At 38.4% G+C, this 17,143-nt stretch overlaps 1 protein-coding gene across 3 annotated transcripts in view; it reads left to right on the top strand.

Annotated features, from left to right (window-relative positions):
* The window catches only part of RAPGEF4 (Rap guanine nucleotide exchange factor 4), a 152,801-nt gene that overhangs the window by 120,533 nt on the left and 15,125 nt on the right, over window positions 1-17,143 (top strand). For all 3 annotated transcript variants that reach the window (XM_035568018.2, XM_035568010.2, XM_035567993.2), the window contains 8 exons: window positions 3,496-3,646; window positions 4,440-4,528; window positions 4,948-4,978; window positions 5,212-5,290; window positions 7,674-7,820; window positions 9,016-9,113; window positions 12,154-12,279; window positions 12,766-12,944. In XM_035568018.2, coding sequence (XP_035423911.1) covers window positions 3,496-3,646; window positions 4,440-4,528; window positions 4,948-4,978; window positions 5,212-5,290; window positions 7,674-7,820; window positions 9,016-9,113; window positions 12,154-12,279; window positions 12,766-12,944 — 900 coding nt within the window. The remainder of the gene's footprint in view (window positions 1-3,495; window positions 3,647-4,439; window positions 4,529-4,947; window positions 4,979-5,211; window positions 5,291-7,673; window positions 7,821-9,015; window positions 9,114-12,153; window positions 12,280-12,765; window positions 12,945-17,143) is intronic.

Below are 17,143 nucleotides of genomic sequence, written 5' to 3'. Positions count from 1 at the left end.
TTTATTGTTAGAGTTGAAAGGTTGCTAACAAAGCTCATCTTTTTTGAGCAAAATTACTGTACAAAAATGCTTGGTGGTGCTGTGAGACTAAGGACAGATTAGTTATGCTCAGTGAGGAAATTAACATGGTATAAGAAAAATAAGAAAGGTGATTCAGTCAGAGACACTGTTTTTGCTCCAGCTCCCAATTTTGAATCAATAAAAGTCTGTTTTCTTACACCTACTTAGGATCCTATTTTAGCTGGCAGCATGCAGGTATGAGTAGAGCTAGACCACTGTAGTGCTTTCGAGCATAGTACAGGGTATAAATTATTTGTTTTTTTCTCTTCCTTTACAGCAGTGTTTGGTCATCTGTATGTTCTTTAAGGCTGAAAGGAATGGACGTGTGCACTATTTTGGTTAAATAACTTTATTTGTTGCTCAGGACTCAGTGCTTATGCCATGCTGTCCCTTGACACACCTCTATTTTATCATTAAAGCATATTGACCCTGCAATATTAAAGAATCACATACTTTTTTCTTTTTTTAATAGGAAAGCAAAGGACATGCTCCTCTGTTCTGGATCACATAATAGGCACACATCTTATCTGTTAGTCCAAGACCCTTGTTTCTCTCTCTACTTCACAAAGATAGAAATGGACAAATTCTCAGAGCTACAGTTTGTCAGAGGGAGGCAGGATAAATCCCCAAATAAAACTTGATGCAGAGTAACATGTCCAAAAGTGCCCTTTAGGATAGTACTCATGGGATATTGCAAGTCCGTGAGCATGTGTATAGGTTTTCATCTTTAAAGGGCTACTGTCTAAATGCTTTCAATTTATAAACTCTTCTTTAGCTCTCTGTGGACAATAGTTCTTTAGCTTGTTTCCTATGAATGTTTTGTGAACATTACTTACCATTATGCTAGCCAGATAGCTTGCATTCCACTGTAGTAATGGGTGCTGATTTCCACAGCTCCCAATCTAGTTAAATGTTCCCATGCTGCAAAGAGCAGACTTCAGAACTGATTCCATTTCCTAGCATATGTTAGACAGAATTAGAAATATATATATATTGAACTCTAACCGTGTTGGTGTTGATAAATATTTTACAATTATCTGACACTTATTGCAAGAATACATGATATTTTACTTCTGATTGCCATCCACATTGAATTTGCATCCTGTAGGTCCCATAAAAATGGGAGAACCCTTCATTGACTTTACCCGTGATAATGTTAATAAAAGAGCAATTAATATAAATGAGCAGTAAAAATACAGAAAAATTACCAGTGCCTGTGGTGAGTCAGTTAATAAGAAAGTAAAAATACATGAAATAATTGCAGTGTTTGAAATGTAAAAATGGCATGAGAAAAATGACTCAGTGAAATATTAAACTTGCTCCCTGAGACATTGGAGCACAGAGCTTACAATATATTATTTATTTCATACGACCCTTTGACTTACTTACTTCCATAAATGTACTGACATGTTTAGTTCCCTAGTCATTTGAAACCTTTCTGAATGAAATTAAAATGCAGATTTCTAAGTTTGTCAGTCAAGTGAGTGCCCCAGTAACCCTGTTAGCATGCCGGATCTCTGCAAGGATTTTGGGCAGGAAGATCATTTGAAAAACATGAGTTAATAGATATTTTTTTCCCATAACATTTTATTTATATAAAGTGAGTTAATATTTGTTAGGAAAAAAAGAAAAAATACAGATCTTATAATTCTAAATGAGAAGCTTAAAATACGTATTTTAGATCATTTTGATTTCTAATTAATATTTTAAAATATTTTGTTCGAGTAACTGAAAGTGCAGCTTGAAAGGATGCTGGACTTCTCTGTGCATGAAAGATTGCCAGTATTAAAATATGAGTTGTTTCCATATACTTGGGAACGTTATTATTCATGGTAATCCAGGATCAGAATTTTGGTACCCAGGAAGAACGGTTGAAGTGGTTGCACTCATTCTGTGCTTACTTCACACTCAGTCGTCAGGTTATTGGGAAATGGTTTAAATATACATTGTTAACCTCTGTGAAGAGGTACACAAATTGTCATATGCCATTTCTGCTGTGGATTCTTCTCCATTTTTGGATAGTTAACAGCTGAAATTAACTCAGTTTATTGCCCATCATGGACTTTCTAAGAGCAGCAGATTTCCTCAGCAGCACTTTTTCATTCTAAGTCGGCATGATTACTGTAAGAGTGATTGGAAGTAGAGACATTGAGAGGAAAATAGTATTGAATTATATTTAAAACAACACCAAAAGAAAAAAAAAGACAACCAACCAACCAAACAAAAACTTGCTAATGCCTTTGCTTACAGAAAGTAATTCAGAGTTCAGAAGAAAGCCCTAGGTTATAAACACCTTTTCTGTTCTCTTTGTAGTAGTAGTAGTTCTCTTTGTCTATAAAAACAAAGCAACACTGAAAGACTAAGTGCAGTAAACTAATATAACTGTGTAACTGAATCTTTTGTACCTTCCTCCCCTTATCTGAGAACAGAGTCCAAAGTCCACGTTCAGCTCTTCAGTCTGCTTTTTCACTGATTTAATAGAGATGTCAGCAGAGATCTGTAAGTGACCAGAGCTTTTAAAATTATAGCTTTAGTTAGACGACTGAGATGCTGTATACTTAGAAGTGCTTGTAGAAACAGGGCATGCTTGCAGTTCATTTGTGCCTGTACTTTTTTCTTGTTTCTTGTTTCTTGTTTCTTGTTTCTTGTTTCTTGTTTCTTGTTTCTTGTTTCTTGTTTCTTGTTTCTTGTTTCTTTCCTTTGAATAAATTGTACTTTTTTTCTATCTGCATATCTTGTAACATTGATGCTTCTTCATGAAAAAGGTTAATGAAATGTTTCTCACTTCTTCTCATAGTTCATTACAAAATAACTGTCACGAAGTATTGCCTCCCAAATATGCTATATTTGATAGAGAAGAATCTTTTGATTTCCTCATATATAAAATGAAGCTACTATAGAATTTGTTATTTCATCCCATGTCTGTGCAGCCAGTTTAGGCTGTAAGAACTTTCAGGTTCTCCTACCATAATGGGACTGAGGTTCACCTTGGCTTACAGTAGCTTCTGTAAATAAAAGCAGTAAGAGTGGTGGTTCATTCCAGTAGCCTTCCTCACAAACAGAAGACTGGAATTGTTTATAAACACAAGTAGTCATTTTTCTTTTTCTGCCACTGTTTCCAAAGAACAAAGAGGAATATCCTATTCTGTGTTGTTCCAAGTGTCATTTCTGTTCTGCTCCTCTACAGCAACTGCCTCTGTGGTAGAATTGCAATTATTCCTATACTCTATAGTAACTTCACTGTCTTTTTACTTTTTAATATGAACGTGAGAGGTTCACAAATCTTTATGCTAGCAACAGACAGAAATCAAAAGTATATATTGGGAAGTTATGTTTGAACGCCCTGAAAGTGTTTTTTTGGAAGTCAGTTTTTTGTGAATTCATACTGGTTTTGATACTTTCAACCACTGAGCATTTTCCTTGACACCATGGCACCTATCATGCCCAGCCTTCCCAGGGTACAGAGCAAGAGAAAATGGATTATGCCCTCAATAACAAAAGGCGAGTCATTCGACTGGTTCTCCAGTGGGCTGCTTTGTATGGAGATTTACTGCAAGAAGATGAAGCAGCAATGGCCTTTTTGGAGGTATGAAGGAACTGTTGCATCATTGTACTGAAAGATATCTACCAAGTAACTGTGGAAAAGATTTTAAGTAGAAAAATGTTTCAAGTGCTCTACATGATGGAGAATGTGTATGGTACAGTGGTTCTAAGTTTTGCCTAAGAAGAAATCACTAGACATCTCAGAGAAAAATAGAATGTGGGATAGAAGCCAGAGTGGAAAAGATCCAGGATAGTGCTGGAGGAGAGGAATTCCAAGCTGTGATTGAAAATAGTATATTCAGAGAAATTACAGATGAGATAGGAGATGGATTTGTAATAGCAAGCATGGTCAAGTCTGTTGGGTTTTGTTGTGTTGTTGTTTTTCAAGAAAAAGCAAAGAAATTAATTTCATAGTTAACAGTAGCAATAATAGTGATAATAGACTAGTTTTAAACAAAATTACTTGACTACAACAGCAGTGGGTAAAAAAAACACTATTGTGGCAGATTAATTGTGAATTCTCGTGTTTTTCTCTTTGATAATCTGAAAATGCAGTATTTGCACAAGCAGTCAGTGGTTGCGCAGTAAGCTTAAGAAAACACTTCTCTCTTCCACCTCTCATCAGTCTTCCCTTCTGCATGTGTAACTCATGCTTTAAGTCAGCTGGAGATAAACAAGTAGCAGTAATAGATGGTTGGGCCCAGCATGTCTTCATCTATGCAGATTGGCATTCTTTATAATCATTAAACTATCAGATGTCATGTCATAATCCTCTATCCTTAGTACTGCTCATTTACCCCTATAGTTATTTAAAGACTATGCTGTGTCATTTACAGGAATTTTATGTATCTGTATCAGATGATACTAGAATGATTGCAGCCCTAAAGGAACAACTTCCAGAGCTAGAGAAAATTGTAAAGCAAGTGTAAGCACAAATTTTTCTTCTTTTCTTCTTGCCCTTTCTTCTTTTCCTCAGTAAATAGGTGAAGAAAATGTATTGCTTATATCTATTAAAATTGTGTTTTGTGAATGGCACTCAGTCACTGAATGTTTGCATGCAGGCTTGTTTGGATGAATGTCTGTGACCCTCTCTTTCCATATCGCTCTTGCAAACACCAAACTCTCTCATAAAGGGATTGACAGAAGGAATAAGAAATGATGTATACACCATTGAAACTAAACTGGATGCTTGTTTCATGCTTGCACAGACTTAGTATTTTCCCAGCCTTGATAAATGTGTTGATATTGTAGTTTGACAAGTGGTCTATGTTCTTTAGGTGGTTTTGTGAACAAACTCTTTCAGGTAATACCTAATGATATATTCTATGTTTTACCTTTTTATAGTTCTGAAGAACCTAAAGCACCACAAAAGAAGGTAAGAATGTATTTGCCCATTTTCTGAAGTAAAAGCTTTAGCACATCAAACCTGTAAACAATCTTCTCTTTAGTAATTTTGGATATATTAAAATGACACATTGAGAAATAGCTTTTAGAATTGTGTGAAATTTTGCATTGTTACCCTTCTTGCTGTCATCGATCGGTTGTAATTCAGTTCTACCCATAATGTTTATTCTTGCTATAATGTGAATCCTGATGATTAATTTTCAGCACAAAGTTCTTCTGCAGCTGTTTAACACAAGTGATGACAGAGCACAGAAACGCCAGCCTATCAGGGGCAGTGATGAAGGTGAGTTCTTTCTCTGCAAAGTTTTCTTGAGCCACTGGGATTTGTAGTAAAGTTGGTTCTCTGAAAACAAATGGTCTAAAAGTAAACCAAAGTAGCAACAGTTTTGAAGCCTAGCCTGAAGCAAGCTTTGTTTTTGCTAACCCAACATTTTCCATCGTTTTGAAGTACTCCTGTTTTTTTCCCAGTGTTTTTTCTAAACACTGTGCTTCCTCAGAGGAAGATGTAACAACCTTTAAAACAGGGGATGAACAAAACAAAACAAAACTGGTAAGAAGCAGTACAGACAGTGTCCGTGCAGGTATCATAGAATCATAGAATATCTTAAGTTGGAAGGGACCCACAAGGATAATCAAGTCCAACTCCTGGCTCCACACAGAACCACCCAAAAACTAGACCATATGTCTGAGAGCATTGTCAAAACACTTCTTGCACTCCGTCAGGCTCGATGCCATGACTGCTTCCCTGGGGAGCCTGTTCCAGTGCCCAACAACCTTCTAAGTGAAGAACCTCTTCTTAATACCCAGCCTGAACCTCCCCTGATGCGGCTTCCCTGCTGCATGCTGTTGCTTTGAGTCCTATCATTGGTCACCAGGGAGGAAAAGATCAGCACCTGCCCTTCTGCTCCCCTCATGAGGAAGCTTCCCTCAGTCTCCTCTAGGCTGAACAAACCAAGTAACTTTAGCCACTCCTCATACATCTTCACCTCTAGACCCTTCACCATCTTCATAATCCTCCTTTGGACAGTCTCTAATAGTTTTAAGTGTTTCTTATATTGTGGCACCTAAAACTGCACGCAGTACTTTAGGTGAGGCTGCACCAGCACAGAGCAGATGATGGCAGTGCAATATATATTTGTTGCTGAAGGTCATGTGTGAGCCTCCTTCTCTTCTGCATAGTTTGAGGTAATTTACAGCTGTTTCACCAGAAATGCTCCTTTGTGAGATATGAGTGGAGCAGATAATCATGCCCTGGATCTCTGCCCTGTGGCGCACAGCCTAGAAAACAGAATCTGCTGTCTTGCCCTATTGCTATAGTTTGACTCCATGAGAAGAAATCAAGGTAAAATTTACAGCAGTGTGTCAGACTATCATTTTCAGTTGTAGTGGCTTTTCATTTTGTCCTTTACTTCATGCAGGAAAAAGCACTGCCATGTCAACAAAATCCTGAACTCTGCTGATGAGATCTAGTCATTGTAAATAAACATATATGTTCTTTAAAATTCATAAATCTTCAGATTTCTTTGCAACTGCCTGGTCCAGTCTCTCAGTGGTTGTTTTGGTGCATCTTCATCACATTAAATAAACTCTGCTTCAAGGTGTTTGATGTTAAAGGATAGCTCTTGCTACTGTACAATGGTAAAAATAAGGGAACAAAATGCAAAGGTTTTTATCTGAGAATGCTGTTGGCATAAAGCAAACCACAGAAAGAGCCATTTCAAAAGCAGGAAGTATCTGTATATGAACAGCAGAAATCTTGCCATGCATGCAGCTGCCATTGTTCCTATCAGTGTTTCTTCTAGGTCTACAAAGAGCAAAATAGCTGATACAGCCATGGAAGTACTACTTCTCCTGTTTGCGTGGGCAGGAAGTAACTGCTGCTTTCATATGGCTGCACCTTCTTGCTCGTAGGGCAGGCAGCAAACTGAACCTTGAAAACACAGACAGCTATAACCCCAGGGGCTGCTTAGCTTGGTTTGACAGCTGAGCCAAAGGGGTATTTTGCTAACTTCTTCTGTCTTAAATTCATGCCACTGTGAGCTGCCTTTATTTTTGCACACTAATGTACTATCATATTGATTTCTAGGCAGCCAGAGACCTGAATTCATGTATTAGTCTGGGAGCTAATGTGTACTATGCACTCAGGTTAGGATATTTTTCTTCACTGTCTGAAACAATCTTGAGTCAGCAATTACACACTTGCATGTAAAAAAAAATGGGTGCAACACAGTTTGATTGAAGTTCTGATTGTAACCAGAACTTTATTTTAAAATTTATTTTGTGATATAAAAAGTACTTTCCTGTAATAAGAGAGTTTGCAGCCAGTTTTCCTGACTCTTGAAAACAATTGTTTATTTAAAATACTATAATGTCTGGGACATGACAAAGTGCCAGATGAAATTGTCATCCATAAACAGTATAACAATACTAAAACACTAGTACTTCATGGCTTACTAAAAGCTCTGAGAAGTCAAAGATTTCTATACTAGAAATTGTAGAACACCTGAGGAAGGGAGAGTTATCAAAACAATAATAATGATTTATTGTTGCTTTATTTCTTTCACTTGTGTACAATGGTTACTGAAGAAAAACTAGTTTGTACAGTAACATCTCTGTGGTTGTTACATGTGGCATACATAGCACAATCTTTTTTTTTTTTTTTCCAGTTCTTTTTAAAGTGTACTGCATAGACCAAACTTACACCACAATCCGTGTACCAGTGTCTTCATCCGTGAAGGAAGTGATCAGCGCAGTAGCAGATAAGCTGGGTTCTGGAGAAGGCCTAATCATAGTAAAGATGAGTTCAGGAGGAGGTACTGTGTTTGCATCATCTTAAGTATTTCTCACAGTGAAGCAGCAGGTCAGGTGGAATTCAAAAGCAAGATGAATTCAGTCATGGCTTTTATATCCATGCGCATGTTCAGCTAGTACAAGCCAACTTAGAGGCAAGTCCTTTCCCCACTTCAGGCACAGACTGGAGCTCACACGGCATACAGGGAAAATCGAGATGCTTGTGTATCTGCATGTTACAGAGCAGAGCTACCCCAAGTTCCCTTCACTGTAGGACATTCAAGCTTTTTAACAACAGGAATATGAGGTAAGCATGGATAATGTCAAGTTAGATGTATGAATCAGTGACATCAGAAAATGATGAAGTGCTAATATTCCTGTAGTGGTCACTACCATTCTGATAGCTCTGTCCATGTAAACCACTACTGAACACTGAGGGCAGCATTGGCAAAGGGTCAGGAGTCAGTCCCCCACTGTAGGCTGTGGAAATGGGAGAGCGACTGCAAGGTGGATTCTGCTGAAGAATTAGTGTTGCTGAAGTGCTTTGGTTGAGTATGGGGCACACACAGCTAATGAGAGCTCTACTGGAAGGCATTTTTGCAAGCAGTGATGCCTGCCAAAAACGTTTACTTCCTGAGAACTGACACCAGGCAGCTCTACTTTTTGCAGTTGCAGCATTTTTGTATTGTCAGATTTTCTGACAGCCAAATCTTTCTCCCCGTGATAGAGATTTTTGTAAGTTACTTCATTATCTTTACTTTACCTGTGATGTGACACTCTTTTAGAACTGTTGTAATGAGATTTGAATTACAGTTGCATTTCATCACTTTCCCATGCAGTTGTCTTTCAAGGAAGTTTCTAGTAAGAGCAGTTCTCCATATTCTTAAAGCTCAGAGAAGAATGACTAGAGTCCCTAATTATGGCTAAACTTTTGTGGGTAGTTCCTAGAGATGGCAGTGCAGGCTTCTTCACCTGCCTGTGTGGTTCGAGGGGCTGGGATTCCAGTTCTGTATGCCAGTTCTGTAGGAGACTGGCTTGGGCTGAGCTTGTTGTCACATTTCAACAAAGACAACCTTGTTGTCATCTATTTTGTATCGTGGACATTGGTTTACTGTGCAAAACTTGTTCCCGTAATGCTGATCTGTGCAGCTATTGGGGTCAGTCCTCCTGTAAATTCTACATAGATTTAATAAACAGTCTTCTGTTTCATGTTTACAGAAAAAGTTGTGCTCAAACCTCATGATGTTTCAGTGTTTACAACTCTCAGTGTTAATGGACGGCTGTTTGCTTGCCCACGTGATCAGTTCGATTCACTGGTATGTATGTATGCAGGTCTCATAAAGTTCACCTCTTAGTTAATTTGAGTGTTTGGTATTTTTTGCATTATCAATGCTTTAGGTAAAAACTAGTGGAAATATTCACAACAAAGGGTTTGTAGCAGTGCTATGGGACAAGCCTTGAAATTAAAACAGGCTAATGTCATCATTTCCTGAGCTAGAGCAGAAATCCATCTGATCCACATGACAGAACTTGATCCCAGTATTCTCTGTGTTGCACTGAGCATGTAGGAAGAGCTGAATATTATCGCTAAGACATGCAGTAAATCCTGATTACAGAATTATCTCCTCATGGCCACAAGGATATATTATAGAAGATAGAAGTTACCAATTATAGCATTATGGAGACTTGATTCCAACAGTAAATTACTTAAAATCTTTTCTTTCTGAGCCCCACAAAACACTATGTCAAAATCTCAGATAATTCCAACTAGAATCACAGAAAATATTCCTGCTAGAAAGTCTGTTTTTTCTGAAGTAAAATTGCTCATAAGTACTTACAGTTTATACAGTAATTCTAACAATCTCCATGGGGTCTGCTTTTATAGAGTTTGATTTGACTGTACTTTTTGTTCCTGTTATTTCATTAAAAACAAATGTCATTGCCAAGTCATGTCAGCATGAACTCTGTTACTCCTAGCCTTGTTTCAGCCTCCTGTATGCTTTTAACAAGCCACTTAGTACGTATGCCTGATTTCTTTTATAGATATGGTAAAATCTGTGCTTTGCTGCTGCTTTCAGTTTAATAACCAGGGAATTCACATACAGCCTACTGTAGTTCCATGCAGAGATACCTCTTGTTCAGTTTATTAAATTCTGGTGCTCCCTTCAGCTTAAGTAATCCTGCCAAATAGATACCCTTATGGGGCATGCTACTCTAAAGTGGAATTGCATTAATACAACTATGTTGGGTACTTTTTATATGGCTTTCCATCATCTGCGTGGACATACCCTTAGCAGAAAATTGTCATGACTTTCTGTGCCTTTTCCCTTGTGCCGTCTATCTGCCTTGGGTCAACTACTCGAAAAGCTACAGGGATCTCTGAGATACAAGGCTGCTATGTGCTAGTTTTTGTCAACTGGACTGACTTCTGTAGGAATTAGGGAAGAACACTCAGCACCTTTTAAGAGGTTCTCAGCACTGCACAACAGAACACATCTCCTTATCAAATGCATGTTTTCAAAGAGATATAAATAACATTGAAAAATGTTACAACCTTACCTCCCTCCCAGTTTAATCCTTTCACATTCCAGTTCCTGGCTGCTGCCTGTGTGGATACATTTATTCTCATTACTCTTGGAAATTCCCATGTGAAAATTGTTCTGGGTCAGACGAATTTGCAAATATGCAATGAGTTTACATCTAAGTACTTCTTTCCTAGCCTTGGAAAATATGTGTTTGTTATGGTAACAGCTATGTTGTGTTTGTCTCCAAATAGGGGAAAAAAGCCCTCTTTCAGTCTGTGAACAAGTCTTTTTTCCACAGATTTCCACAAATTAGGATTTTCTACACAAAACCAGTGTACTTCTCATTCATACTCTGTCTTAACGGAAGAAATTTTGTGTTTGTGCAAATCCCAGGTCAGAGGGATCTGCAGGCTGTTATAAGATTGATGGCTGTCATGATTTTTTTTTTCTAATACCGTGCTTAAATACACTATTTTAAAAATTGTAGATGGAGCATTGAAGGTAATAATGCCTGTGGTTTAGTTTAATTATTTTTAATTAGTTTGTATTATAGTGATATTTGAAATACAAGTTTTCCTGAGAGTGCAAAGCAAGAACTCAAGGAAAAATAAAGCTACTACATACCGTGTATTATTGAGAAAGTGACTTGATGTATTAATGCAGTCAGTCCTTTTTCTACAGGTAATAGAATATTCTTTTATAAAAGGGGATTCATTTAATAAGCTCATTTTTGATGTTGCAGTATGTAAATATGGTCTGTTAATCTTGCAGACTCTATTCAGTTGCTACTCAGAAAGGAGCCTGTTGACAATTCCTTGCTCTGTAATTATCTAACAAAGACCCTATGAGAAATTGAGAAAGAAACTTGTGAGTGAACTCTACTGCCCTCTCCTGGAAACAAAACAATTAAAATGTGGGTTCATGAGAAGCTTTACTGATGTTTTCCCAAAGGGTATTTCAGAGTGCATTTGAATTTGCAAGAGGGTTGTTTGTTAGTATTTAGTCCAGGCTGGTTCAAACACTTCGACAGTAATATATACAGCAGATTACTTCAAATGTGGCTTGATCTCAAGCCATGTTTTAAATCTCTTTATTATAAGATCTACTTGTGTGCAACACTGTAGATCACATCTCTTTTATTGGGTGGTATGGAAATATCTTTCAAAAATATTTTATACTTGAATGGTATAAAGGATTCTTTCTCATAAGACTGTGTGTATATAATTTTCATTAGTATAGCTAGGCGTTTCGCAGTCACAAATGGCTAATAGTGCATCCTGGTAGTGACAAAGAGAAAGTATAAGGCATATTTTATAAATGAACAGATCTTGCAATCGCTGCCGATTTCTGAAAAGCAGCAGATGTAATAATTCTCTTCATTACAATCAGTAATCTACAAAAGTATTTGGCTTTTGCTTTGTGACCTAGTTACTGGTGTATGTGAAAGAGGAAATCAATAACAAAAGCTTTGTGAACAGACCTGTGCTTCTAAACAAATAGGCATACTTTAGGGAACACAACACATATCAAAGTGTTTATTTCTGGCTTCAAATTTTAGGACAATGCTAAAAATAACACACTGAGAACAGTCTGTTTTATTTCCTTACAGTGCCTCTGAAGAGCTTTCAGAATTTCCCTGAGCATCCTGTGCATAGTGGATTCTGATTTAGGCTCACTTCCTAATGCCAGCCTATGGTTAAAAGCAACTTTCACTTTTAGTATGAGAAGCAGGCTTAGGGAAATGGTCACACTGAAAAAAATATGGAAACATTATGGAAGAAAAGCACCAATCATGTAATTTAGCATTTCTGAAATATTTTTCTATTTGTAGGTGCCATTACCAGAACAAGAGGGACCATCTACTGGTACAGTAGGAACGTTTGAACTGATGAGCTCCAAAGACTTAGCTCATCAGATGACAATTTATGACTGGGAGCTCTTCAACTGTGTGCATGAGGTATGAAGATCTATCTACTCAACAGATTAGAATATATTAGAAAATGTTTAGTTGTATATTGTATGTATATTCACTATTTGCAAAACTTTCTCTGATCTTGATTTTGAAAAATACTACAATAAAGCCACCTACAAGTTTTGAAAGTATGAGGTGTTCTTCCTCTAATTTATTTTTTCATCTTGCTTATAAAACTTCTCCCAAACTTGTGCTGTTTATTGAATTACTTTAGTATGTTTTGTTCAAGATATTGAGCTATTTATGCATAATCTACAGTTAGGCTTTTAGTATGTCTCAGCTATTGACTATTGGATTTCCAACCTAAATTCTTGTCATCTGTACAACGGTAAATGCAAACTGCAGAGCAAGTTTCAGGCTAGTGTAGGAAGTAGATAATATTTACCTGGTCATTATTAGCTTTTTTCCACTGTCCAAAATACAAGATTTCTTAAAACAAACAAAAAAAACCTACTGTTTTCTTTTTCCTAGCTGGAACTGATCTATCACACTTTTGGAAGGCACAATTTTAAAAAGACCACAGCAAATCTGGACTTGTTTTTAAGAAGATTTAACGAAATTCAGTTCTGGGTGGTCACTGAGATTTGTCTTTGCTCTCAACTCAGCAAGCGTGTGCAGCTATTAAAGAAGTATATTAAGATAGCAGCCCAGTAAGTATACAATCATCTGTGAGCTGGAAATTAAGTTCAATATAGTAAAATTGTTGTCTTCCTTTTTTGTTTTCAGGAAGCTATACATTAGAGGTTAAAATGTTCTCTATACAGTAATTCTGTCCATTTCCTTATAATGCAGTATAGAAGCTTGTTACTATATGTTTTTCTTCTTTCCTGTCCTACTCTTCATTCATCCTTGATTCCTAAAAATCTCTGAGCTCTTAGGGCTATGTTTTCACATCAAGTTTGTGAGCAAATATATTTCAGCTCTTTAGGCAAATCCTTCATATGTATTCTTACACACATTAGCAAAAACTAATATGTGAATTAATATATAATGACAATGAAATGATCCTAAATTTTCACGAGAACAGAAGTATTTCTGGTGCTCTTCAGGAAAACTATTCTGAGAATGGTCCTGAGTGGGAAAGCTGAGTGGGAGAATGACGGAGATGTAGTACAGAGGTGATAAGGCTTATGTTACCTTCAGTCTGCTTCTGATAATGTTCTAATACTTTTGGTTTAAAATGCAACAATATCAGTGTCCTTTTTCTCTTAGTAACTGTTGGGTCTGAAGTTGGATAGCAGGAAATTATTGCACTATTCTTTTATTCATATTAGAACTGAAGCTCTTTGGAGCCTTCCTGTTAAAGATTTAGGCCTTGGCTCCTTGCCACTGAAGTCAAGGACCAGGATTTGAGGGATGGATGCATCAGTGGGAGCAGGAGCATGCCCCTGCCCTGCATAGCTGCAGGTTTCTTTATAGCTCTTACCTTCTCCCTTCCTTTTCAGTTCATGGTGTATTACGTTCATTACCTGTCACTCGTTGTCTAAACCAACAGTTCACTGAGGGGTATAGTGAGGAGCTGCCTTTTTTAGTGTTTGTCTAAGACTTTGGGTGTTGTGAATAGAGGTCTCTAAGGGGCTTACAGAACAAAGCAGTTCTTACAGTTACACCATGAATTTTAACGTTGGTTTTTGTTTTTTTTTTTTTTGCATTGTTAATGTAATTGTGTGAAGGAAGAGATTACAGTACAGCTGTTATGTCTCCCTCCTCTCAGTTCATAATTCCACATAGCTGAAATCAGTGCTCACACCGAAACTATGCATCAGCACTGCTCACAGCTCCGGGAAGGCCCCGCTCTGTGAGTACCGACTTCCTTCTGGGAATGGCTTCGGGCCCTCCCGTTGGAGAGAGCTGGCGATTTTCAAGATCTAGCACGCAGGATCGGGTTTCTTTTCAGAACAGAGGACAGAATTTACCTCTTTAGCGTCTAAAAATACGTGTGCCGCATATTCCATTATCTCACCCCTCAGAGCAAAATCGGGAAGCCAGCGGCGGGCCTGGCGGGCTGTGTCCAGAAGAGGGCACTGGCACCCGCTCACAGACGAGTCGGGGGCTGCTCTGGGCTCAGAGGCTTGAAATGGGAAAATGTTGAAATGTGGTAAATTAAGATACAGTAGTAATTTCCATAAACACTTGAAATCAAGTATCTTAAAAATTACAGTTAAATATCTCCTTAATAAGCCGCCCTAGTCAGTGGGTTCCTCAGTGTCATGGGTTTAGCCCTATGCTATTTACAACAGCTTGACAACCTCCTGTTTACTTCCATGTTTCTGGTATCACTACAATGCTAAAAATAAACAGCTAAAAGTGGTCTGCTCTGCCGAGTCCTCTTTGTCTCCTAAATGCAGAGAAAGCCAAAGCACAAGATTTTCCTAAGTACAAAGCGAGCAGGCAGGTTTAATTGCAGCCGCTGGAAAGGCGCTGGGAAGTTTTGCCAGGCTCCTGCCCTCGGTGCAGTGCTGCCATGGTAACAGGTGCTATAGCATGCAGTAACACAAACACTGCGCACCCAAGTTGGAGGGGAGAAAAAGCCGAGGAATTGGATCAAAAGATGGGGGCCCAGGCCTCGAAGCAAGATCTGTGGGGAAGTTTTGCTTGTGAAGATCCTTGAGACCTAATGAGAACTTTACCCTACCTAGAAGTACTAGACTGATTAGAAAAGGGTTCAGCGCAGCTTGGTGCTGCACGATTAATCTCGCATGACTGGTGGTAACAAGATGCCTTGCACGTACCAGTTTTCAAAGATAGCTGTTACTGAGAACCCTGTTTCAATTCTGTGATGGGGGCTCAGACACTGTTGCAGGAAGCACATCACTTTGTATCTGCCACCCAGTGCACCCTGTGATGTGTGTGGCCTGTCTTTGTCGGCAAGCACAAGGCCAAGTACTGGCTCCAAGTGCTGTGCACGTGTGCTTTCAGTTCCAGGAGCTGTTTTTGCCTTTGCATTTGCTGGGAAAGGATGTGGAGGTTACCGCATTCACCTCTTTCCTCCAGCCATTGTAAGATCAAATTTGGAAACAAAGGGCAGAAGCGAACTACATTTCCTGTAGTGAGTTCTTCCCATATTAATTGCATAATATTAAAGGCCTTCTAGGAAATACTTGTGCATACCTTTGTGGATATCCACAAACACTGTATATATTTCCGCTTTGCAGTTATACCCACAGGCTATTTAGAAACCTTCCTGTGTATCACTACACTCAGACACTTTCACTTAGTTTTTGAGAAACATTCTTTCCATACGCAAGTGTATGCTATAAGCCCAAGGAGCCTCTAAGAAATTTTTGAAGAGAGTGCATGTGTACAGAGAAAATACCAAGATGAATATGCTCATGTAAGTACAGAGAGATTTTAACCATGTTTGTGTTGCAGACAAAAGCACATGTTTATATATGTGTTGACCGTTCACACTAAGGAGAAATTTGTTCCAATACAGACCTTACTGGGAGGTCGAGGGACATCTGCTCCAAACACACCGTGGTACTTTGGATAATTCACTTCCTGACATTTTGCAGGCAGAATATATGCACCGTTGCCAGTGGAGCCACACAGCACTGTTTCTCATTACAGTGTTCCTCTATTTGGAACTGAGCTATTCAGTGTAGAGTCTGTAGAGTTTACTGAATATTTGGTGTATAAAGCCTTATATCTAGACTGATTTTAACAGGGACTTAGTAAAATTGCTTTGCTTAACAGAATATTTAGCAAACTTACCCTTTTTAAAATGAAAGATAGATTCAAATTACATATTGCAGATGCATTTGCAGCTGCCTACTATGTTTGAGCACCACTGATGTGTGCTAATTATTTTTACCATGCCACAATTTATTCTCGATGTTGCAAGCTGTGGACATATATTCCTTTCTGGATTTAGTTGTGGCTGGGGAAGAGGTTATCACTGACAGCCTTTCCGGGTTGCTTTTCATCCTTATTTCCCCTCAGATCCACTAACAAGGCACTCCCTGACCTGCTCTAGTCTGAATAAGTTGGGGTAGCTTTAGCATTTCAGCTTATCTTCGCTAACCTTGCTCACTGGCCCTAATCTGATGTGGGAGAATTTGTATGAGCAGCTCTGCCAGAAGATCTAAGGGTGCAGCAGTCTCCAACAGGCAGACCATCAGATGGGGAGAGATGATTTTTTCATATGCTCAGTGTTCACACAGTGCAGACACAAGTGAGGCCCAGATCTAAAGGACTCACCCCCTCAATCCATTGAGTCTGGTGAAACAGAGGGACAGAAAGAACAGAATAACAATAAGGTGATGTGGCAATTACAGAGTCGGACAGTAGCATGTGATGATTGTACTAATTTTATCTGGAGCTGAGGATACCTCAGAGAAGCTAAGAGTTTAAGCAATGAATAAAAAAATCCATATGAGGAATGTAGCTTAAATCTTGTGCAATTTTTCTTGGTAAACAGCAAAAGAAGCAGAGGCTGAGGTTCTGAAAACAGGCTTTGGAAATTAGTTGTGAAAAAAAGCGAGTAATTTGCAGGAACCTAGCAAGACAGATTTATGAGGCTTTATCCTCTCTTCCCTCCCCATTGAGTCAATGAGCCACGCGATGCAGTCACAGCTGAGCAGTTGTATGGGCTGCTTCTGTCAGAGCTCCATTTTGTCTACTCCTGTATACAGTGTATTGGATCTGCCATAATACTCAGTTACATTTTCCAGTTTTTCCTAATTGGTGACACAAATTCTCATTTGCATTAGGGATAAAGGCTGACCTAGAGCTCCTACTGCCCTGGACCTCTTTTAATGATGCTGGTAGCAAATGGCAGTTGCTTGAAGCATCCTAAACAGTTCCAGAAAACACAAGTACTATTTAGAAATCATACACATCGAGATGT

This window comes from Cygnus atratus, chromosome 6 (assembly GCF_013377495.2).
Source record: "Cygnus atratus isolate AKBS03 ecotype Queensland, Australia chromosome 6, CAtr_DNAZoo_HiC_assembly, whole genome shotgun sequence".
In the NCBI taxonomy this organism is placed as follows: domain Eukaryota; kingdom Metazoa; phylum Chordata; class Aves; order Anseriformes; family Anatidae; genus Cygnus; species Cygnus atratus.
The sequence above is the reverse complement of the archived record's forward strand: the minus strand, read 5'-3'. Positions and strand labels throughout refer to the sequence as shown.